Source organism: Gasterosteus aculeatus, chromosome 2 (assembly GCF_964276395.1).
Source record: "Gasterosteus aculeatus chromosome 2, fGasAcu3.hap1.1, whole genome shotgun sequence".
Taxonomy (NCBI): Eukaryota; Metazoa; Chordata; class Actinopteri; order Perciformes; family Gasterosteidae; genus Gasterosteus; species Gasterosteus aculeatus.
In genome coordinates, this window is record NC_135689.1 from 15,245,013 (window position 1) to 15,270,601 (window position 25,589).

Consider the following 25,589-nt stretch of genomic DNA (forward strand, 5'->3'; position numbering starts at 1 on the left):
TCTGTTCTCCAACTCCGCCGCCTTTGCAGAAACTCTGAATGAAATTAGATTATTTTTCTAAATGACAACAAAAATGGCTTCAAATTGCATTGGAGGAACCAGCTGACACCAAAATAGTCAGTTTTCATGTGGCAAAAAGAGAAGAACATGAAGCCGAAATTTATCCAAAGACACTTTATATTGCTGGAAAGGCAGGTTTGAATTAAAGAATAACAAAGAATACAATACAAGAGGCAACATTTACTTCTTTTATAGCTATCATTGTATCCTCAAGCTATCGTATTTCTTTTTTGACTTTCCTGGAAACAGCACTTTTGAAAGAGTTTTGACTTTGTGCATTGTTGTTAGCTTTACTTGAGACTGCCTATAATTCTGTGTCTTGTGGTGGTAGCAGTTCAGTGGATGTGTGTAAAGAGTAAAACAAAAAGCAGTAAAAAAAACACTTGTTTTTTATATCTGATGGTGTCAAAAGTTCAACAAAATACAGTGTAAAGATACAGTTACATACAGATACAAAGATAGAGTAAAGTTTTACTCTTATCATAAGAACCAAAAGCCACCTAATTGATCTCATTCAGCCTTATAAGAACTCCATAAAAAGAATTTCATTTGCTCGTTCAATTCAATGGGAAAGAGAGTCCAAACTTTTGACCGGTGCTGTGGAAATTGTAGAAATGAATATCCTGGTAAAAAGACTTTTCCTGTTGCATGAAAACCGCTCAAACTGCTCATTCTCTGCACACATGCACAGACTTGCCGCACACACGCCAGCCTGCTGAGTGCAGCCATTCCTATCAGCACCAGGTTGACAGCAGGGTCAACGAGGGTCGTGACCTCTGATCCGGGCCAATTGGCCTCTGACTCCTGTCACCGGGAATCAAAGACGGAGAAGTTTAAGACGCAAAAGAACAGAAACGCTAAGACATAATCCTACTAGTGCAGACACGCACACACACACACACACACTGAAATATGTGTGTCACTGGATGGTTCTTTCCCAGTGGTGCAAGCAGCTGCAGCTCACAATTCGCCTCAGTGTCTGTTTTGGTTTATTTGCTGGCCATTCATATGTGCGTGTGTGTGTGTCAGTGGTGGATATTTTTATCCGTGGTGAACATTAGATTAAAGGCTGCTGGTCATGGGAGCTCTGATGGACGTCGATGTGATTAGAGAGAATGTGTGGCGTGTGATACAGCTAAGAACATTCCTGCATTGCACGAGACACACACACACACACACACACACACAGACACACAGACAACAATGCATCTGTGTGCGCTCCTCCTCACGAACAAACACACCTGCTCACAATATAGTGATATTATAATAGTGTCCGTGCAGGTAAACAGGGCTGAAGGTCAGCCGGGAGGAAAAGAATAAAGCGTGTGGCCGGTGCTGATTCAGCAGATTTGTTTTTTTTGCTAAACGGGTTTGTAAGTGTCACAAGAAAGATCCAGAAATACTTTATGGTGTGTCTTACATGTGTCTTTACTTTACACCTTTTTTATATTAAATTTGCAACACACAACATGGATTATGGTTAATAAGATGTAAAAAGGGGAAAATCTTACGGCGTGAGTCCAGGTCAATAAAAATCAATGATCTCACAGGTGCAGTGCCAGGAAAGATGTCTGTGTGTCGACCTTCTAAGCTCAACCCCACAGCCTTTTCTCAGTCCGGTCCGCCATGTACGCTTGCGCGGCCAATTGTGAGCTTCGGTGTGACTGTGGAGGCCGGCAGCGCAGCGAAGGTGCGACGGCGTCACGGCACCAGAAACGATGAAGAGGGAAGCAGCGAGACAGAACTCTCCGGGCTAATTCGGTTAGCACGCCATATACCCACACCTTCATGTGCAATAACAAGTTTCTGGAATGAAACTTTGCCAACAGAGTGAAGGGCTTGCAACACGTGTCAGGTTTAACAAAAAGGGGCCGTAGGCCCTGCCGGAGTTTGCAACCGGCGCCCCGAAATATGACACATGAGATACAAAGGAAAGAAGGAATGATGAAAGAAGAAGAGTCTGCCTTCCAACCATTATCTCACTTGTGGGAGTCCAACCCCTTTATTTCCTGGTGTTTTACAGCGAGCTCTCCTCGTCTTTAGATCCAGACCCACACACACACACACACACGCGCGCACAAGCTTAATTCACCATTCATCTTCCAATTATTCCCACACGGCCTGCACAGCGTCCTACATGTGAGCTACACATGTGCGTACTTTGCTTTCTGCCTTTGCCCGTCTGTCCGTCTGCTAGCCAAACCCCAGGGAACTTTAGCTGTCTAGTGCCACGTTCCCAGGGGGAGGACTTTGCTGGCTGCACCACCGGAGGGGGGGGATGATGGTGGCGAGGGGGGGGAAACCGGGGGCACATTTCCTGTGGAAATGGGGTTATCACTTCACCAATTACTGGTGCAATTACAGCGGGAGGCCAGAAGGAAGCATGGGAACAAAGCCTATAGGCACACAGATGGGCACTCATGCGGAGGCACACACGCAAAATCATTTCTAACACGTGCCCACATACATACAGCAGATCACACTACATTTACGTCCTGCCAGTTGGTGGCGGATCAGATGTCTTCTCGCTCGCGATCTCTCGCCACTTTCATGATATGCAAATACGATCGGGCAAGAGAGGCAAATTTTGAGGACCAGTAATGTAAAAAAAAGAAAATGCTTTTCTTTCCGTTGGTGCTTTGTGTCGCAGAATCCGTTGTCTTCCACAACGACATCTCGTAATCTGATGTACCCGGCAGCTTGTCAGGATCATCGCGCGATCCCGTTGGGTTTCATGCACTACGGGTCGGGTTCCTGCGCTATTCAATCATTCACATCCACACAAACTGATTATACCTGCTGCTTCTTCCTGTTCCACATGGACTCAAATCTCCTTTAATATTCAAACACATGTGCCCACACACAGACACACACACAGAAACATTATAGCCAAACACAGAGAGGCGAGGTGCGTCTGGACTGTGTCACCGACAGGCCAGGCGAACGTGGCCGGCTTGACCTTTGACCTCAGTACGTATGATTATTCATCATCATCATCAGACTGCTCGGCCCGGGTCGCCGTGTTTGTTTTGTGTCTTTATTCGACCAGGAAAAGGTTCACCGAGAACGCGCATTGTTTTCTCTGCTTCACGCTCAACACAGCAACAAGCGGCGGCGTGTGGGAGGCGCCGTGTGCAGAACAATGCTGGTAGGTTGATGCTTTCTCATAACGCTGCTCCGGTAAGTTGTGAGAGTGAAACCTTCCCAGAGTAAAAATATCATGGGCACTGACACTGATCTCAGGAGAGTCAATCTCAAAGGCCTGGACCAGAGTTAGGTTGAAATCCTCGAACCGTCAGAGTGAAAAATCCTTGCAGTCGTCACGTTGCCTGTGGCTGCTTCCCCGTGGCTCCACTTTAAAGCTTTTCCGTTTGCTTTTGTGGACGTTTCTTCTAGCAAAGAGGCATTAATAACATCTCTAAATCTTTGAAACAGGCCATAATCAAGACGCTGTCCTGTGAAGGTTATGGATAGTCACGATGTCTTTGGTGTTTTTATATTTATATCATACAATCAACAATATAATACTCTACTTTAGACTGTACAGCCCCTCTGATAAGTCCTGGTTCTGTTTAAACAGGAAAAGGAAGTCTGACTTCGTCTGATGTTTCCACCAGTGAAAACAGACAGAAACCCCAATAATTTGATTCTCAATTCTTGTGGTTTCTTTTTTGTGGATGCAGCCATGGGAATGTTAGGTCGCTCGCACCGAGGGGTTGAAGATCAGATGTCTAGCGTACACGTAGCGGGAAGCTGAGGCTCGACTGCAGTCTAGAAGTTGCCATTTTCCTATATTTCCCAGACATCTGCATCCCCAGTCGTCTCTCATCTTCTGCCAATGAGGTAAACTACTGGTTAGAGTTGGTTTTAGCGAGGTCGATCCTATCTTCTTCAGGCCTCCAGCTAACAAGTCAACTGTGTCTTTGTGGATTAAATTCCTCAGGCAGCTAAAGTGAAAGGAATGCAGAGAAACTCACAAAGCTGAGAAGATCCAGATTTGGGATACGGAAACTTTCTGATACGGTAAAACTATATATTTCTTTGGCCTTAGCCCGTAAAATAAAGTGCACAGCAACAGAGCGGCAGGAGGGCGAATGTTTCTCGTGTGTCTTGAAGCGAAATGCTGACGGGCAGTAAGAGCGACGGAGGAGAGGTGAGAAGCTCCAGATTGTTGACAACAGAATGGAGCAAATGAACACTTGAGGGAAATGGAAGAAATGTGAAGCTTGTGGATTTATTGCTTAATTACGGGTTCAAACTAAAGATAGCCTCTGATATTAACACGAGAAACCTCTCGGGGGGAATTTAGCGTCCACTGTTGTCAGGGTGTGTTGTTGCCAAAGCAGAGGTGTAATTCGACTCCTTTCGCCATCTCTGTCCAGAGGAGAAAGCCCTCGAGCTCCGAGACCCTTAAACACCCCTTTTCATGTCTTGATAAGGGACTTGAGTTTTGTTGCGAGAACATGTCATCTGACCCCCCGGGATATTGTGGAAAATGAATTTCAAACAGCAAAGGAGGCTAAAGTATTTTTTTTAAAACAGATTACAGGTGTATTTCATGTTTGGGCAGGATTAGTATTCTAACAACTTCCCGACTAACGTCTTGGAGAAAGAAAGCGTCCGCCTCACTTGAGCATTTTCTAATGAGTGGGACGAGCAAACAGCAAACGTTCACTTGGATGGTGACAAGCAGCGCTAGCATTGGGGACTGCCTCCATTAAAATGAATAATCGAGAATAACCCGATTCTGTGCCAGATAACCGTCCCAGTGAAATCCACATCTCAGCAACATCCCAGCCCTGAGCCTGGAAAGCACTGGCCTAGATAGCAACGGATCTGAAAGAATAAATGAATAATGAAACGTCCCTTGATTTGTAATATCACTCTGAGGGCGTTCCGAGGCTTTATTAGTGCACAGTGAGAAGACAAAGGTGAGGTTGGGGAGAGTGAATGAGGACGTACGACCGACACAAAGGACCAGGTCTCACCTCTTAAGGAGATTTGTGTTTTACATGAGAAAAGAAAACCGGACCAGAGGCATCAGTGTTTCCTGTTTCTCACACTTCAAAAACATCGTACGATACATTTCAAAGTTGAGTTTTGTGGTGAAGTTCTAGCTTTCCGAACTAGGACAGCAACAACGTCTTTAAGGTCAGAGCAATTCCGCCGGGCTGGAGACTGAGCGGGAAAAGAAAGAACAACTAACAAATAATTGCCTTTTCAGGCGATTAAAGTTGTTTAAGTTGTGTCCAACGGTGGCCTAATCAGCTGCTGTTTTGTGTGTCTCTTGGCTGGTTTTTCACGTGGACAACAACAATTATTTGCGTAGCACCTTTTTTCCCTGCGGACATCGAAATTGAACATTTACAAACTTGCACATGAGCAAACATGCATCTGGACGCTGATGAGCTAATCCAACGTTTGGTAAAACTAAGCAATTTGCATGCTAATAGCAGACAATTGAAAAAGGACTCATTTGCATTTACATTAATAGTCTAGAAAGACACTGGCGGAAATAGGAGGACAGGTTTTAGCCTGAATCACGACCGCCACATATAATCAGCAGTGTGGAGGTCAGAAGCCACAGCCATTGTCTCCACTCGTGAAAAAGCAACTCATGATGATACAATTCAGATATTCTCCGGTGACGTTAAACGTCCTTGGCAAACCAATTCACCAAGTCAATGGTGTATGAATAAAACATGAGGTCTACACGTGGGAAAATAGGCGTTGACTTAATAAAGCATCCAAACGTCCTCCGAGGCCTTTAGAGGACCTCTGTTCTGTGATTGTGACGGTGAATCTTTTTCATTCCCTTTTAAGGGAATGTGTTTGTTCAGGTGTACTCGTGTATCTCAAAGATGGTATCTCTGACTGCCATCTGTAATAAAGACAAACGTGTGAGTTAGCCCACTCCTGCATGTGAACCACATGGCGTTTGAGTGAGTACCTGGAATAAATCAGGAGGTAAGCCGACATGTATTTGAGTATTCCAAGCTACCTTTTCCTAACGTATGACGTTGGTCAGTCAGTGTGATTTCCCTTCACCCATCGGAACAAACGTCTCAGACGATCAAAGGGCTTCTCTCTCTCTCTCTCTCTCTCTCTCTCTCTCCCCCTGAGAGACTAACAACTCTGACCACTTGCTGGGTGAGAGGGGGGAGGCTGGGGGGGGGGGGGGGGGGGTAGCCAGGCAGACACTGGTGCACACTTAATGGTAATGGGGCTGCACGTGTCCACAAAAGAAAAGAAAAGTGCATGCAACATTTTGGGGCTGCTAAGCCAGACCCATCTGAGGGGGGTCGACAGCAGCGTGCTGTGTCCTTCACCTGGAGGTCAATGGGTCGAAACCATCTCCGCTATCGGTGCTTCGGGGAGGTTCAAAAGGATGACGCAGCAGGAAACAAAGCGGCCGCCGTAGTGCAGAAGAGCCCAGAGGGAGGAATCCAGAAGCAATTCGTTCATTTCGTCAGCAAGATCAAAAGCAATACTGCACCCAAGGAAGGGGGTCTTCCTACGTGCTCCGCAGAACGCCGCTACAGTCCGACTCGGTGGAATTTGGGGTCCGGCCCGAGGGAATTGAGATCTGCAGCGGATGTTCGTTTGTAGAAGGGAGCGCGTTTTGATCGTCAGTGGCGCAGCACCCCGAGGCCACCAGCTGTACCATCTTGATTAAAAAGAAATCTATAATCAAGGCCGTCCTCACTGGTGACTCTGTGACTTTGAAGACTCAAGATTTGGAGGTTGATGGCTCAAAGCCAGTCAGTTTCTGGTGACGGAGGGCCCCACCCTTTGAACCCCCTTCAAAGTGTAGTGATGGGTTGCAGAGAGGTCACTTTGCTCTCCAAATGGACAATACTTTCTGACACACGGCAGGAAACCCCCTCCGTGCTGCAAACAAAGGCCTCTGAGCGGCGAAGCGTTGCGGCTTCAGAGGCCTTTGTCTCGTGTGACGCGCGTTTTCGCTGATGTTCCTGTACCTCCATTCATATTGTGGGTCGTCTCCGTGACCTGTACAGCTAATGGACCATTGAGGCAGGGATTTGTGGGTTTGAGCTTCCTGTGGGGTGATGGACAACAGTTAACTCATCGCATAACTACAAACAATCAATAACGTCTACGCTGCAGACAAAGACGACTGAATGCAGTTGCTTCTCTACATTATTGCTTTTGTCTCGTATCCCCTATGTTCTCCCTGTCAATTTTCATTTTCATATGGTAGCTGTCAGCCCGATGCTTCTGAAGATAAGGCGCTGCTTCCTATGTTCTGTGCCCATGTGCAGGCTGCAGAAAAGTAGAAGCAACCCAAAGGTTCCATGCACCAAAAACTGTGTCTCCCTTTCTGCCTGATAGCAGATACAAGGCAGGACGTTTCTTGTCAGATTAAATGACCACTACTTTCTTATATTAAACATTTTTCTTGCTTTGTGTATTATGCCGTATGTTATCGTGTTTATTGAATTACTGATTTTTAACTGCAAATATTGCCATTTGGTGTCTTTGCTTTACTACATAGTTTGAGATGCTTTTTCCACTTCTTTTTTTACAGTGGATTCCTGCTATGACGTCAGCAGATGAAGGAAAACAAAACGTTCAGTATCTATACGACAACCTCGGTCGTCAAAGTGTTTAAGCGGGCCCGAAATCCCTTTCTAGTTACAGCCATTCCCCGACAAAAAACGATCTCCTCCCTGTGTCTGAGAAAAGCCTCCGTGGTGATGGGAAGGGAAATGACCACAACATGGAGCTCCCACAGAGAGCGCACACACACGCACACACACACAAACAGACAGACTTAATGGTGGAAGCCACAAACCCTACACACGCATCCCATATTTCTTTCTGTTCTCTTCCCAATGATGAACACGCCGCCTGTTGCCATAAAACACACACAGTCAAACAAACGACCCTTCTAGTTCAAAGCCATGAGCAGAAACACAACACACCAACCCAAACAGCTGTATTTAGACTCACACACACACACACACACACTCAACGACACACAGACACATACTTCATGCATCCACACAAAGATACACACACACTTAAAGGACACACAGGCACATTTGCACGCTCACAAAGACACACACACACACACACACACACACACTCACGGCTACTTCAGCAGCTCTCCACATTATCACAATCAGCTTTCATTAGAGCTAAATTCCCACCTGGGAGAATCTGACGAGGTTTCCCTTTTCCTTCTCTCGGTGCTTTCTGGGTCACGACCGGCCGACTGCAGCCTCATCGCGTCTCCTTCACACACACTTTGTGTTTGTCATAACGTGTAATCAGTTTGTTTCTTAAAGCCATAAACACGGCTTTATGTGAGCGTGACTAAAGGCTCAGAGAAGTTTTTAGTTTGAAGGTGATTCGTAGTGAATATGGCTCAGACTTCAGAGGATCACACCACAAATCTGGTTTCCATTATGCAGATTTCTGCGATCTCATTAGTTCGGACCGTCACAGTAGTTATACCCAAACAACAGAACACATGGCTCAGATGCTGTTTGCAGGATTCACCAATTCCACCAAGTCCCCTCTAATCCCCCTCCCATCCTCCAATGATGCGAACCTACTCACGAGTTAGAAGATTGGACCCATCTGCTCCAATCCAACCGCACATGAGCGTTCAAACGCGCATAAAGAGCGGCTGCAACACATCAGAGTACATGATCAATGTATCCAGTAGCTAAAGAGCTGTAATTACACAGCGAATAAATGATGGAGTTCCTGTGTGTGTCTGCGTGTTTCTCCAGCGACCTCGGCCTGGACTCCACCGTGGTGGACAGATTGGCCCGAGGCCAAGAAACAATTCATTTGATGCCGATCCGGATCTTGGACTCGAGCCATGCGGTTATTATTTATTTGATAGTAACTGGAACTAAGAGACATTGACACTGGATTCCAAATCCCCAGGAGGTTCCGTCCCGTTGGAAATAACAGGGACAATGTCTTTTGGTGAGAAGTTTAATAGCGGAGTCCTCTGCCAACATCTAATATGCGGACAAAAGCGACTCTGTTAAACTTTGACCTGGTCTACTCTTTCTGTCATAGTGTTATCAGGTGTATATTGTAGAGAATATAAGCAGCTTTTCACTACAGTTGTACAAATAAACACAGTTTACAAATAATTTAAATTATTAGTTATGTCAAAATTAGGAAAATCCCTCTGAATGTGTAATCCAGGAAACGTTCTACCGTTACAAGTGTGTTGGAAATGAGCACTTAAACGATGCCACTTTTGGACAGAAATATGAATCATACGGAGTTTATTGCAGAGGTGGAGGACAGCGAGACAGCGGAACAAAACAGGTGGAGGGACAAGGGATCATTTGCGATCCACATGTCGCATATCACATGTGCAGTGAGGGAAGACGAGGTGATGATGAGGAGAGACGTTTGATTCACCTGCACGAGTGTGTGTGTGTGTGTGTGTGTGTGTGTGTGTGTGTGTTAGAGAATGACAGGGCAACAGATGCATGAGACATTGAGAGCAAAGAGCCCCAGTAACAAAGAGCCTCTTACCGGAGTGTGTGAACTGCAGTCTGGGTTGAGATGCTCTCCATGCCCCCGCTAAGGAAGCCCCCAAGTGGGCCAGCAGGAGCGCCGTCAGCGGCCAGTTCATCCTGCTCCTCACGCACACACACAAATGCAGACCCACCACAGTAACAAGTGCCCGACTCGCCGCGAGCCCAAATCTCAGCGTCGCGTTCAGGGGACGCGCCAGATCCAGAGACACACTCGCGCACACTCGAGACAGCTACACACGCACTCTCAGTCCAAAGTGTTGCTGCGCCGCTAAGTCCAAGTCAAAGTGGCAAAGATGCTGAATCCAAACTGTTGTGTTAGTCAGGCTTCAATACGTCCAGATCCTGAAAAAACACTCACTGCTCACACTCTTTACCATCTGTAAGTTTGTGTGTTTATATCTCTTTTTCTAGCGTGTGTGTGTGTGTGTGTGTGTGTGTGTGTGTGTGCGTGTGTGTGGGCTTCAGGGTCGGAGGGGAAAATGTATTCCAAGGAAGAAAAAAAAGAACTAAGTCGTCTCTGCGCTGCCTCCTCGCAGCTTGACAGCTCTCTCCTGTTCTGTCTCTGGTCCCGGCTCCTCTCTGCATGTGACTGCGCTCACTCTCTCCCTCCCTTCCCCTCCCTCACTCTGTCTGGGAGGCGGAGGGAGCGAGATCCCAGATCATTGTGGCCACCCTGCAATGCCGGCATGCGCGCCCATTCATTGCTTCCTTTGGGAAAACCTAGTTAAAGTTGAAACGAAAGAGACAAATCGGCTTTCATCTTTATTGCCGTTTTGTCTCACTCTCTCCGTCGCTCACTTCCTTTTCCCCCTCGCTGCCTCCAGTACTCTCACACAACACCTTCCATCAGGCACACAAACAGAGCAAACTTAGACAGAGTTGAATCTCAACAATGCTTGATTTGGTAGCAAGAATAGAAAGAAAGAAAAGTTAAAAAATAAGAAGCCAGCAGGCTCCTGCTTGGAGGAGGAGCTCAGGCCGTGTAAAGGTCGATACGCAGTGCATTACAAGTAACATGTAACCGTTCACTCCGTCTCTTCATCAGTCATTACTTTCAAAGGCTCCAGTCCCGACCCAAATGCAACCACTAAAGCTCGTGTTATTTTCATTAGAAAGCTGCTCGCTGGGGTGCGGCAGCACAGGCAGAATCTTTCACCGGCTTCGAGTTCAATAGCAGGCCAACAGAGACAATTTATTCATTCTCGGGGATAAATAATGAATTTAGGTTGCAGCAAACTAACAAGTATATATAGTCTCTCCAAGGATTTATGATTCCTAAATGATTCATTCTGCAGACTTGTTTGCATTTGTACGTTGTATAATTAGGAGAGGTTTTCCTTTGTTGCAATATCAGCCAGCAGTTTAATTATAGGATTAGAAGGCCTGTAACCTGGTGTCTACACAAGCTCACATGAAGGCAGAGCTCAGCAAACCGCTTGTTAGTTAAGTTTCCTCATTATTCATCAGGAGAAGCAGAAGTTGCCTCTTGGTTCCACAGACTGGCTGATGGCACCGTGCCCTGCCGGAGGACCTTGAGCAAGACGCTGATGAAGATTAACATTAAGTATTTTATTTCGCCCATTTAATTTGGTAAAGTGATGTTTTCCGCAGCTCAACAAAACTCCATTGTTCCCTAAATCCCCACAGACGATGTGTCTTTGCTCAGCGTAACGAACAACGCATACATTTTTAGTATCGTCATCACTCTTATTGTATTGGAGGTTTTTCCTGCTGACCTCTCACTCTCGTGGCTGCGGTTTTCTACCGTGGCCGTCATCCTGATCTCAGGATCACCTGTCAATCAACCTTTGTTCACTTTCATTTTCAGTTGATGAAAATCCTGCATGTGACAAGAAGACGAACACAAGACTCAACAATCTCTCGTCTGACAATGTACAGCCTTTTGCAAAGATAATACATAGTCTGAGAGACTGATATTACAGTTTTTTTCGCGATTCCCTGAGTCTCGTTGCATGTTTTATACCTGCAACGTAACAAGAAGCGTCATTCGGCCTGATTTACAGCCAAACAAAAAGAGTTCTGCATGCAGATAATGCGGGGAGGCGCTTGGTTCTACGGGCAAAGCCACTCCTTCTGCTGCATGTCGCCATGTGCATCACTCGTGAGGAGAAAAGATTTAACAGACTCGTAACCTCTACTTCTACCTTCAAGCTCCCGCCATACATCTAATATACAAGGAGGTCCTAAACTGCCGGCTCATGCAGACGGGATAATTAGAAGCTCTTCGCCAACTTTACCTGATCAGTCAGCCTGTTAATTACAACTAATGGCGTCCCGGGTAGGGTGAACAAAAAAGCTTCGGCGTTGTCTCTGACAAGTGACGTCAATTAGTGAATTAGCGGATGAGCTCCCGCTGTCGTGATGGTTACAGGCCTCAGATCCTGCCGCTGCCATTCTCTGCAAACACGCACACACACACATTAACTCGTGTGCATTCACTGGGATTGGTAGGTTGTGAGAATCATTTAATGAGTATCTTATTGTCCTCGTGTTGTTCCGTCTGCTTACTTTCATGAGGTTTGCGCCTCCTTTTCATGCTGATATGAACCCTAATGTAACTAATTCACAGTGTATATGATAGTTGTGGTTGTGTAAGTAAATTGGTAAGGAGACGCAAACAAGCATTAATTGAATAATAGGGGATTTTAGCCTGTTCGCTTAAAATGTTGCGTAATGGCACCGAAAGAGTAATTGTCGTATTAGAGATGAGGGTGGTAGCAACTGGTTGTCTTGTTTAGAGACAGCAAAAGTGAAGTGAAGTGAACGTTAGTATTATTTGTTCTAAACCCGTTTTATAAGAGCCAGTTTACAGACACAATAGCTGCGGCACACATATAGCAGCACCACTAAGAGGAGATATGAAATAGTATTTATCATTGGTGTAAGGTGGTAATCCTCTGCAGGGATAATACTCCGACTGTGACATAATGACGTCAAAGTCCTTTTATTTCTGAATGTTATTGCGAGGCAAATAACTGCAGAATGAGAGTCGAATTCTAACGTGAGTTTGAACGACCAAAACCTTACTCAGATGTCACGTGTGTCTCTCACGAACGAACCGAGGTGATAAACATGCAGTGCGTCGCCTCGCACACGCGGGACTGTGCTGCCATCTTACGTTTCTTCCGCCGCTCGCCTGATTAAAATCTCGCGCTTCGGGAAAAACTGAATTCTCACGAGAACTTCAAGGCGAGCGAATCTAACGAGACTTTCTTGTTTCTTAAGTAATTCCGATGGCGCATTTAGCGGAGCATATATACAACAAACCCCGTCACGATGGCTTCAGCGTCGCAGAAGAGGAGAAGCGACGCTTGCATCTGCACGTGAGATGTAATGACAGCGTTATTTCACTAGAGGCCAGTGTACGACTGTACACCTGTCAGAGAGCACGCGCATGCATTAAATACGGTTCACGCAATGTTTAAGACATTGCTTTACCATAAAATACTGTGAGGAAAATATTTAGAGGGTAGATGTTATAATATTATCGTCATCTAATATTATAAATATATATGTGTAATGTATGATATGCTTGCCCGAATTTGTTACACATCAAATAATACTCAGACAACACAAATATGGTGTTATTTATTATACTTCACGTAGTTACTATGTATCTATAGTGATCACATGTATTGTTAGCAGTCATCTATAATGTATTCCTTTGCCGTGATATTCGATTACAGGGTTTTTTCTTTAAAGGGCCGCATAATTATAACATGGGCCATTTCGATTCATTCCCAGAGAGTCGTATGGATTTGAATAGTTCCACAGACGTGAGGGCTTTTACGCGTGCGTGTTCTGCGGGGAGCGGTGGGTTTGACTGATCGTCCTGCGCGCTTCCGTCACGTTGGAAGCTTTCTTGCGGGGGCGCGTCTGTCGGGAGCGCGCTGCAAGATTAACGTCAGCCAATAGTGAGTCTACAGCGAAATAGAACCAGCACCGTGGCTGAGTAATCCCAGAAAGCCTGAGAAACTACATTTTGTGGTCAACCCTGTTATTTTAAGTATGTGTCACGGAGATTATAAACTTGTACCACCAGAGGAACCGTCACAGATGGGCGTTGTGTTTCGGTGCAGACAGCCTAAAAATAACCTTTTGGAATGTACGGAATAGGTGGGTGTAGGCGTGACTCACTGTCCTGGGGCAATCCTTTTCACAGCCTCGCTCCCAAAGTCATAACAAAAAAATACACCACGAACATCAGCAGAGACAGTCCAAAGTCACCAGCGAAGATCGTCTATTCAACGATGACCAACAAAATAAAAGAAAGAAGCTTCACTCTCTCACGCAATGCAGCAGCTCTGTATGTAAACCAAAAGATCTGTGGCCTTGAGCTGCTCATTGAGCAGGAACCACTTTGAGGTTAAGTATCTTGCCCAAGGATACATCGATATGGACTAGTGGATCCGAGGATCAAACCGCCGATCTTGCAATTGAAGGACTGAACAGATTTAATGTCATTCCTTGTATTTATCATAATCAAAATGACAAATACTGTCATTGTTAGATTGTTGGTTGTTAGAACATGATTTTTTTCAGCTCTACCAGAATGCTTCTTTTTTATCTTCTGAGAATGGAGCCTTCTGAGAGATAATGCGTTGCCTGTCTGGGCCTTGAATTAGCTTTGAAATGTGCAGGACTCGTGGTACGTGGTGCGCTGCAAAGCGGCAGAGTGAGAGGTCTGTCACCGTCTCCTCCCTCGCTGCACTTGCTAGTCTCTCCTATATCCCGCCCCCTCGGCTCCTCTCGCTCCCTCCCATTGGACGGCCTCCCCGTCCTCTGCCTTTCTTCCCATTGGATGAGTCCGGTGGTTGATGAGCTCATATTGGTTAAAAATAGTTGGGCTCGCGAGAGGCTAAAAATAGACCGGTATATAAATCCGGCGGTTGAGCTCCACCGCGCGCTGTTGCTCCCCGGCAGGCCGACGGAGCAGCGGGGAGAGAGGGAGAGAGAAACAGGGTGAGGCACCGGGAGGAAGAAACGTGGAGAAGCCACGTCGCCGCTCAGCAGCGTCTCTGCGGCTCATTCCTCCGCCAGTGTTGCCTCACGGGCGGCGTTGTGTCTTACATGACGCCCGGCCACCAGCTTTGGGTGGAGTAGCCAGTGATGAACTTCCTTCCTTCCCCTTTGACTTCATGCTAAATGTCTCTCGAGAAAGCCACAGATATCCTCCACCCTCCCTCCACCAGTGGAACAGCGTTCACAGCAGAATAGTGACGGATGTCCCTCACACAATAGCTGGGACTGAGGTAACCCACCAACAAGCGGCCTCTTTAGGTTTTAGTTGTTGACTCATCGTCCGGGCCGTGTCTTTATTGCGATGACTACATGGCTGCATGTGATGTGAAAGATAAAGATCGAAGAATCTCTGTGACGTGTTATGACACCATCTGTGTGGACGTCACGCTGGAATGTACTCAAGTACACATCTGAGGTACTTCTACCGATCTGCTTCTCACAGGTTAAATAATATGTTTTACTGGTTAAACGTTTCCACACCACCTCTCCAGTAGAAACAGTGCATGTCCATACTGGATGATTCTGAATGACATAAAAGCCATATTGTGACAGATTCATTATGGTTTTAGAACATTTTCTAGCCAAATACAGTATTTCATAATGCATTGTCACAGGAAAGCCATCACACAGATTTCCTCTTAGAGATAACAATTCACTTCTCAGAAGGCCGAGAGTGAGGCGTTTCACTGTAAGGTTATTCTGTCATTTTCACACAGACGGACTTCTTGTTTCCTCTCATACCCGCCCACAGCTACACCTCCTCCTCCTCCTCCTCCTCACACAGGCCTCCTGTAGCGCTGTGAATGTATGGGGCAAAACACCATATTTCATAAAAAATCCGAAAAGATCCGTGGATCATTTATTGTTAATATTGCTGTTTTTCAGCCTCCGCTCTAAATGCGTCCCCACGGTTTATGCTTCGCACAATTCAGGACACTTGAAATACCCTCGTCATGAATACCAATACTTCCTCCCTATTGTGTCCACGCTGCAGTATTGCTGTGGAAGCGAAAACAGAAGGATGGTTTTATCGGCATCAAGTCACAGATTTCAGAAGCTATCGGGACCACATCAGTTGTGAAAGCGGAATGAACCGCATCCCCAGTGAAGCCAACGTACATATTTGTATATACCAAGAGGTCGCTGCGAGCGCGGCATCCTGTTCGTACATCCACTTTATTCCTGGATTCTCACGCCTCCGCTCGGCCCTTACGCAACCGCCGCAGTGCATTGTGGGTCCCGCAGCAGGTCCACAAGCTCCGAGCTTCTCGCTATCGCTCCACAGCATCCAGCTTCGGCCCACACAGGCCTCACCTCGGCATCCCACACACTGGCTCCTCTCCGGCAGCGGAGCCGCTGGCTCGTCCCCCGGCTGGTGGTGCAGTGAAATGAGTCGCTCCACGCTATGCAGCAATGATCTTGTGAGAGGCTCCATTTAGATACGAATTAATGTTAATTCTTACAGCATCGTTTATATGGACAGGCAGAGACATGAAAATAGAATAAACAGTTCTCACAGTGAGGGTCATTTGCTGGCCCTGGTTTGTGATCAGATGGGGCTCTGCGATGCAGCTCGTCCAAGCAAACTGCTGCAGAGGGGTTTTATTTTTTACCAATCTGCAGTTAAAACCCACAGCTACAACCGTCACTAATGCAAAATAACCCATGAGCACATTATCTTAAAACTCAGTTAATTAAAATGCAGTTGTGTCAGCATGCAGTACTTATATGGAGCTCATAGTCAACCAAATGGGCTTTGAAAAGAAAAAGATCAGAATTAAGATGGATTTCATTCGTGGTTGGAAGTCTCTGCGGACACTTTGCTGCCGGTTACATAAACTCTTTATATTCATCGGTCGCTTCACATGGGGTCAGTGTGTCACGTTCATCCATCTCTATGCATTCATAGTTCACGTGTATTGATTGAACTGAATAGCTCTTCTCCACCCCGCCGAGACCACAAGAAACAGGAGCTGTGTTATAGAAAGTCATTTATTACACAAACCAAAGCTAGTTTACAAATACAGTTTCCAGTCTTGTGCGTGTGTGTAGTCTAGTATGAACAAACCCACATTCTATATTTACAGACTTTGCGTACAGCTCGGTTTTTCCCGGTCGCTTGGTTTACATCTCTGCTTCAGCATCCAAAATTAGGATTTTAAAAATACAATAAAAGTAGAAATAAAAATTTGTACATAAGGAGACTTATTGTTTTTCCTTTGTCTTTTTCAGCCACGTTTGTGTTCACGAGCAGACGAGCTGGCGATGCTCTACAGGCAGCCGAGAGGCCGGCCTTTCTCCGCACTGCCCAACAACAGCAGAGATGATTAACAGTCTGTCGTATGGACCCGTCAATCATCCGAGAAAATCCCGGTAAAAGCACAAAAGAATTAACCAAAGCGACGACACGTAAGCAGTCCCATAGTCTTCCACCTCTTATTTTTAAATACTGATACATGTTTTTTGACTTTTTCTTTTTAAAAGCAGGAAATAAAAGTATAAAAAAACGACACAAGACCAAGTTTCTGGAACAGGCTCCTCCCCTTCGGCCAGGAGGAGGAATGGGAGGGATCAACACTCAGGAGAGATGAAGACCGTCAAATGGCAAATGCTCAAGCTGCCACTCCGTGACAAAGAGCTCTATTTATTTTTACAGCCCAACCTGACCATTCTGGCATCTCCAGAAAAGATTAAAAACGTGTCAGGTTTGTCTTGTGGAGTGGAACTATTCAAGCAGATGGTAGGTGCCAACCGCTACCGCTGAATAACATCCTAGAACACCATCGACTAGTTCTGGAGAACGGTACACTGGACCTTTACACCTGCCTACACAAAGAAAATTCATCCCATTCGTTCATCCCAAATGTGTGGGGATGCTTGTAAACACAATATTCGGCTGTGTGGACCAAGAAGGGCTCTCCTCCCTCCTCGGTCCGGCCATTGATGTGGGACAGAAAAATACCGTGGGTCATCCAGCCGGACCACAATTAACCTGCCACTTCCACGGAGACCGCCTAGGGGACACGAATGGTCAGCTGATCGGCGCCATGATGCCTCTGCAAACCCTCCTGGTGACATGTTTGACATTTAAAGCGGCGAGGGGGAATCCAGGTGGCGAACAGCTCAAGCCGTGACGCACAGGAAGCAGCTCTGCAACCAGCGCTGACTTCAGCTGCCCTCAAAACCGCGCGCGAGCTGCACTCCGGCGGGAGTACGGCTCAGCGCGCTTGTCACCGTGAGCGCGGGATTATCCGCAGCGACGTACCCGGACACGTGAGCACGTGGCTCCCTGCCACTCTGATGATGATAATACCCAGAAGACCCGGCTGCAGGTGGCCACTTGTTCAACAAACAGGACCGGCTTTTTTTTTTAGTTTAGTCGAATGTCTTATTTTACAAATTGAAGATTTGAGAAGAACAAGATATGAAGTTTAGTGCGGATGCGTCTACTTTTTGGGCGCTGATCCCTCGTGGTTGATCAGCGCTGCAGTCCTCCCAGTCCTGTGGTCTACATTGGCTGAGCCCTGTTCGCCCCCATATTGCATCGAGGCCTCCAGGCAGGAAACTAAACCTTTTCGTTTGTTCATAGGGAACACAATCTGGACCGCCCGGTAATTAACTGGAAACTGAATGAATTCGAAGATCTGTAAGTGGCTTGATGAAAAAATAAAATAAAATGCACCAGCATATATGTGGTGGCTGGTGTAAAGGTCCCAACGTGATGTTACTCTGGCAAAGAGCCCAATGGTTGAGCGGTAGTCGTCCCCCCCAAACCCACCCATCCATTCCGCTCCACGTCCCAGGGTCAATTCAGTCCAACAAACAGCCATTTTACAGCGGTAGTCATTTACTGCACTTGTTTCTTCTTGCTGCTGCACCCCCCTCCCCTCCCTCCCCGTCTAGTAATCCCCAGTCCCTCCCCAATCCCCGGCTGCAGAAGCCCAGGGTGAAAACAGTCCAAATATGTCGGCCATTTTACAGCACGACACATTTATTGCTTTTCTTCCCGCGGCGGGCCTGCAGCGCCGCCCTGGTGGCCATCTCGAACACCTCCCGCACGCCGTCCTTGGTCTTAGCGGAGCACTCCATGTAGCCGAAGGCCGCGATCCTGCCGGCCATGTCCCGGCCCTCCTCAGACTTCACCGGCTCCTATCGGACGAAGAAACAAACGGCGAGAAGGTTCAGGAGACCGTTGAAACGTGTCGATAACTCAAACTAATTCCAAATAGCGATGAGGACCAGACATTAATGTACCTGTTTCATCTTGGCCAGCTCTCGGCGCGTGTGCTCGTCGTTACGCAGGTCCTTCTTGTTTCCAACCAGGATAATGGGAACATTGGGACAGAAGTGTTTCACCTCTGGGGTCCACTTCTCTGGGATGTTTTCTGGGAAGAAAAAAAAAAGAAAAGCGATTAGAAAGAAATACTAATTATTATTAGAACAGGAAAGAAGGGGAGAGAGCTATCCAACGCGTTTCTAAGCCCGTTCTTTATCTTTTTGTGGTCTCACTCAAAACACAGGAAATACCAAAAACCTACTTACAGAATCCCACAAACCCATAAGGAATGCTGGTGCCAGCAGAAAACATGGAAACACAGCTGATGAAATATGTGATGGCACAGCAATTACCTGTTTGTTAAATGAGTTAAAAAAGTTCAATCACAAGCTTCTGGTTATCTACAAAAGACTCAATTTAAATAGAGTTACTAAAAAATTCTGTTCTGCTTCTGAAGACAAATTACAAAGAGCCTCCATATCTCATCTGTATCAGATGGGGAAAAAGAACCCCCGGCCAGCTTAGTCAGCAAAAACAGTGGTTTAACAAGAGATGTAATGAATAATAAAGTTATAGCACAATAAGCCTTTGTTTAGCTACGTCTGTAATTTCCGGTGTGGAGTTCATGTCTGGTTTTACCACCTTTCCACGTGCTCACTGAAGTGCGTAATCACAATGCTGACACAAAAGACCCGACGGGTTTTACTGCAGCGCTGGCTGCTGAGGCCTGACAAGTCATTTGCGTAGGTGCGTCAGTGCGGCTCCGTGGTTCGGAGACGGACCCCAACGCCGGGGCTCATACATGCGAGTGGGTTGCACTCACCCAGGCTGTCGGGGCTGTCTATGGAGAAGCACATGAGGATGACGTCAGTGTCTGGGTAGGAGAGAGGTCTCAGCCTGTCGTAGTCCTCCTGACCCGCAGTATCCCACAGCGCCAACTCCACCTGACAGACACACGTCAAGGGTGGGGTGAAGGGCACGGGAGTGTGGCAAGGGAGAAAACAAAGACGTTAATACGCCATCCTGACCAGCATAAAACTTTCACATTGCAGCCAACCAATAAATGAGGTGATAAACAAGCAGACCTCGCCGTGACAGCGATGATAAAATGGACAGACTCACTCTCACTCCACCGGGAGGCAGATCAGTATAGGATGAAAATGTGTGAGTATAATAAAGAAAAGCTATTCAAATGTATCGTAATGATGGCAGAATGTTCTTTGAATGTTTTTATAAAATTAAATAAGATTCCATTTGAATTAAATGGCACATAGGAGCCTTTTTAAAAGTCTAATAAATATTGTATATTTCTTCACCCCCGATTGAAACTCTGGAACAAGGCCGGTGCGATACAGACTGACGGGGACGGTTTGAAAACTGAGCGAAAGCACTGAAAAGCCAAACAGTGACGCTTGACGAGAAGGAGTTAGAAGTCAATCAGCCAATAAAAGACGCAACGTCCCACAATCCCATTAACCCAGAACGAGGTCAGGGCATGGGGGTGTACGACTGACGAGTTGGCCCGAGGACATTAGGAACCTTGGCGTCACACTGCAGAGGAAAATATATTGTCGTAGCTGCAATGTGCAGGTTCTGGGGGGAATGAAAGGTTTGCAATTAATTAAAGCATTAGTTTGTTTTGCTTTTGTAATATCAATAACTAGACGCTCGAGTCTGTACAGCAGTTGAGGGCATTTTATACCAAACAAACAAGAGGCCAAAAATTGAACCCACACAATCCCTGCGTTGGCCTCACCTGTTTGCTATCCACCTCTATGTCGGCGACGTAGTTCTCGAACACAGTGGGGACGTAGACCTCAGGGAACTGGTCCTTGCTGAAGACGATCAGAAGGCAGGTCTTTCCACAAGCACCATCCCCCACTATCACCAGCTTCTTGCGGATGGCTGCCATCCCTGGAGGGAAACAGAGGAGGAGGTTGTGATCAAGGAGCCCCGTGAGAAGCAGGACATTTACGGAGGACATCTGCTACAGCAGATTTCCAGGACAAGAGAAGGAAACAGGCCGCGGCTAACGTACAGCGGGGCAATTGCTTGCAAAACAATGCAAAGTTAGTGTCAATATACACAGAGGTGCATACTAACGCCGACGCACGCACACGCACAGATAATGGCAGCAATTGTGCAGTGAAAGCAAGACTGAGTCACGTAGCACACGCGCAACATATGACACATTTAACCACAGAGCTGGAAGATCAGGGGCTCTCAATGTGACGTTCGGGGCTTCTCAGGTGGTTGTGCAATGAAAAATGGAATCTTAAGAATGTGTGATTTCTGTCTGGTATATTTTGGGCGTGATAGCTAAAAAAGAGATGGTTCAAGTAAGCCATGACAGTAAATGATCCAACAGAGTCATGTGGCCTTGTGCCTTTGTCATTTGCTGATAGCATCTTGGTCACTACGTATTGGGAAACACTATTTTACAAAGAGAACACAATTCAATCGGTTGTAGAATGACAATAATTAAGATCGAGAATTAAGATTTGACGACAACAGCGATTAACCACAACTTAAAACACGAAATAGTCGGGGAATGGTGTATAAAAGGCCCCTTATTCACCCAGTACACATCAAACACCGCCCATCATCCATGGCAGCCATCTTTTGTATCAGCACAGTACACACACTGTGTACTGACTACACTGGGACAAGCGCACCCCGTGTAGAGAGGATAATAAATCACATCCCGGATGGCTCATTTCCTCCTCCCTCTGAAGAGGGGCAGCTCTGTGCGCTGTCCATCACGTTCCTCCACCGCCAAGCCAGCGAGTCGGCTGTGGGCGTGAAGACCGGTCGCCCGACGCCTCCGCTGCGCTTTCTGAAACGCATCAGCTGAGCTAAAGTTTTTCCACTCCAAGTTCAATAACCGCCTCGTGTGTCACCTCTGCCCCTTAAAACAAGATACTGGAGGCAGCAGGCGTTAAGTTGCCTTGCATGAGACCGTTGCCTCGTGCCTCCGGTCTGTCTTACTTCCCCTTAAAGTCTTTTCCTTTTTTGTCGGTGCAGCAGTTTCTATTGCATTTGCAGCTACCGTTAACCGTGTGCTGGCTGGAGTCGTTATCCTCGGGTCAGCAGATTCGTCCCCGTTCTGATGGAAAACAACCCGGCCCTTTTCTAAACCACATCTGGGCGGTAACATGTGTCCTGTGGCACACGGGCCATACTATTTGCATTACAGTCAGTACAGACAACTAGAAGAGTTGATTATAATGGACTTAAAATCTCAACCCCCATTAGCCCATTGAGGTGCTGCATACTTTCTATGTATGGTAGATGAATACTCAAAGTAGGACAGCAGTGTCAAAGAAGATTAGACCATCCACTCAGTGTAAAAAAAGACAGAAATGGGGGCGGCTATGGCCTCGAGGCGACTGTGGTCAATGCTCAAAACGTTTGACCAGCGGGGGAACCGGGATAAATAACAACGTGGCCTCCTTTTCTACAAACGCTCTCTAGGTGCTTGTAAATCCTTAAAATGACACAGATTTATTTAGAAGATTTTTTAAGTGTTGTAATCAGTAATAAGACCAAACAGCACCTAGTTTTCAGGGTGTAACGCTCTATTAATAAATTTGTATTTAAACCTTTTCCTGGATTAAAAATGTAGGAAAAACTCTCAACAGGGGTACAATGAAAACAACATAACAGGAGGGGCCCATCGTGCACAAGAAAACAGGAAAATGTCCATTAGCAAACGAGAATGTTGTGTCTGAACACACAACTCGTGTCTCATGCATTTAAAAAATGTCTCACATTCATTGTCTCCTGTCTTGCTAAAATATGCTTGCCGAAGAATTTGGGAGGGGAGGGCCGAGATGTTTTCGTGAGCCGTATCCCTGGTTCCTATACCAGCCGATTAGAGAACGTCAACACTAGATTAACACACTACCCAGAGCAGAGAACTCGATGGCAACAGGAGGACCAAAAAACGGGGCGGATTCTAATATTTTACGCATTATGCTGAAGGTCACCGTAAAAACAAATGCATTGCTAATGATACTCCCACAGAAATCATCAATAATCAACGCAACGGTGGCGGCATGATTGCTGGTGAAAAACCTAACCTGGGGATCGATGTTCATTCTGCACGGCACAGCTTTAACAGTATTAATAAAATGGTGGCGCTGCGCTTGGTGATTCATCAGGATGTCCTTTAGAAAAACCCCACACATGCATCAAAAGGCCCGTGTGTCTGCGCGCTCATGCCAGGAAATGGCCCACGCAATCTTCTGGCAGTTTGACAGAAGCTTGGGCAGGTGTTGCTGCTGTGCAGCCATGACATGCGAGCATATGGGCGGCAATATTTCCAATGAACCCATTATTGCGAAGAATCATAGTGACACAATCCATTGTGGTGACCTTTTATTTGATTTGGCTTTATGCAACAATGTGACCAATCAAAATGACAGCCACAACAAGTAAGGGAGACCTCAACTTTCAAGTTAACCAGATAAATCATACCGCTAATTTAGACCTTCACCAACGTCCATCTGTGCGATAGTCAAAGACTCAAGAAGATCCTTGTCAACAAGCATAAAAAAAACATCAATGGCTTATAAAAGTGGACCATTAAGACTACAATGAACTCCGCTGATAGTCATTTAAAATGACCCCTGGGGATAAAGGACTTTTAATAGGATTAGCACCTCGAAAATAAGGTAAAAAAAGAAATCAGCTGGTCCCGCCTATACACATATTCCCAGGGGTCCTCTGCCACTGGCAAAAAAGAAATCCTGACATTAAATGAAATCAACGGCATCAAGGGTGACGATTATGGAAACAACTCTGTCTCATGCCATGGGGCCTTAAAGGCAGCTCTCATGAAGAAACGTTATTACAGCTGCTTTGGGGAACAGTGAAATGTTTTTTAAATTGTAATATTCTCCAGCCGTTTCAGCAACACCCTCTTTAGGATGCAAGTGTAGATGTTGTTGGTCCTGTAAGATAATGGTGTCGCATGAAAACAACTTGCACCCAGACCGTCACGTCAACAATACTTATGCTCAACCACAATGTAATGATCGTCATTTCGTCAGGGTCACCTGACCTACGCGGTCTGATCCTCTACACCTGGACGACCCGGTCGTACGTCAACCGGTGCTTCGCGTGTCCCACCGGCCGAACAGGACGCGTCTCTTGCCCGCGAGAGCCCCCAGTGTCTGGGTCAAACACGGCTTCCGAACCAGCGAGCCACTGGGTGGGTCACCAGAAAGATGGCGTCATCACACAGAGGCAACAGATGGCTGGCGTGTCCGCAGTGTGGGAACGGGCGGGCGGCCGCGATCCAAACCAAACACCGGGACCCACGTTACACACGTTTAACCTAAAGACCGACGCGTAACGCGAGGAAACACGTACGCAGCCTTCCCTCCGATAACCGAACACCACGAGAGCATCGCAGCGCGGGGGGGGGGAAAGCGCCGTGTCTCGCTCTTTACGGGGTTTGACATGTGGGCGGGAAACAAACGGCCAACCGAGTTTAATATTTCGTTAACTATCGTTACCGCCAGCGACCGTCCGAGGGGCGCAGGCCGAGCCGCCGGGAAGCCGCCCGGTCCGGAAGAGAGCCTCATTGTTCGGCTCCGGCCGGCTCGCGAGTCTAGGCCGGTCCCCACGGTCACATTTATAAAGCGGCAGCCAAGTTCTCCGCGGGGTACAAACGGCCCGTCGGTGGAGTCTCCCCGAGGTCACTCGGCCTGAGAGTATTAACTCACAATGCGGCGGTTTTCTGCGCGGGGCGAGTGTGTGTGTGGGGCAAGTGCGGAAGCGGCGTTGCGGTCGGTCAGGGGGAAGCTAACGTTAGCTTACCTCGCTAGCTCTTAGATTCCGCTAGCACGGCCTCTCGGAGCTGCGGACAACTTTTAAAACAACCCCGACGGCTTTCAAACTTAACGATACGAGATGAGTATCACAGCACAGCGAACCGGCGCTTCGGAAAGTGGTTTACCTGCAGTTTATGCGGCTTGCTGTGGGGTTTTTCTGTGGTTTCCCGGTGCAGAGTTACCGAGCAGGCGAGTCGCTCGTTGCTTCCTCCCGTCTCAAGCTGATACAATGAATTACTTCACGCGAGCGCGCCGCCAGGGTTTGTAGTTTGTAGCTGGGGGGGAGGGGTGCCGTGCACGAGCCTGAGAGCCACACCTGCGCGGGCACGAGCGCGCGGACCAGTTACCGCCTCATCAACGGCATGGAAATGTAGTTATTTTACGTGGAGCTATTCAACCTGTGTTTTAAGATTCATTGTGGATGATTATGTTGTAACGTACAAACAATTGTAACAATGCTAACGCTTTGTAATTTTACATAATCTGCTTTAGTCTTTCTTTAACTATCACCAACACGAGTCACAGTGAAACGAATAGTTCTATATTTCAAGTGGGTTTGGTCCCGGTGATAAAGAAGCAAAACTAAATGTAGCGTTTATCATAAACACTACATTTACTTTAGCTTCTAACGAAACGAAAGTGACAAACTAACAAGTAAGACACTACCCAAAACGCTGGTGTTGCCGCACGTAGAATAAGGACTGTGTTCGTAGCCTAATCACAGTTAATTGAGCCCATTAAAGTTTCTCTCGTAATGGCCTTAAGAGACAGCAGTGAACGTCCGAGCTCCCTGCCCCGCCTGGCGGACAGTTTAGGTAACTACACACGTCCAGA

At 46.8% G+C, this 25,589-nt stretch overlaps 2 protein-coding genes across 3 annotated transcripts in view; both read right to left on the minus strand.

The window, feature by feature from the left end:
* sema3h (sema domain, immunoglobulin domain (Ig), short basic domain, secreted, (semaphorin) 3H) overlaps positions 1-10,224 on the minus strand; it is a 124,074-nt gene extending 113,850 nt beyond the window's left edge. For both annotated transcript variants that reach the window (XM_040193327.2, XM_040193326.2), the window contains exon 1: positions 9,592-10,224. In XM_040193327.2, the coding sequence (XP_040049261.2) occupies positions 9,592-9,691 (100 nt within the window). In that variant the 5' untranslated portion in view covers positions 9,692-10,224. The remainder of the gene's footprint in view (positions 1-9,591) is intronic.
* Positions 10,225-16,613: 6,389 nt separating this feature from the next.
* rhoab (ras homolog gene family, member Ab) lies at positions 16,614-25,027 on the minus strand. Its single transcript, XM_040193374.2, has 5 exons — positions 24,881-25,027; positions 20,672-20,829; positions 19,739-19,859; positions 18,894-19,024; positions 16,614-18,788 (listed from the first exon to the last, which is right to left on the minus strand). The coding sequence occupies exons 2-5, from the start codon at positions 20,825-20,827 to the stop codon at positions 18,615-18,617; spliced, it is 582 nt and encodes a 193-aa protein (XP_040049308.1). The 5' UTR covers positions 20,828-20,829; positions 24,881-25,027; the 3' UTR covers positions 16,614-18,614.
* Positions 25,028-25,589: the final 562 nt, after the last annotated feature.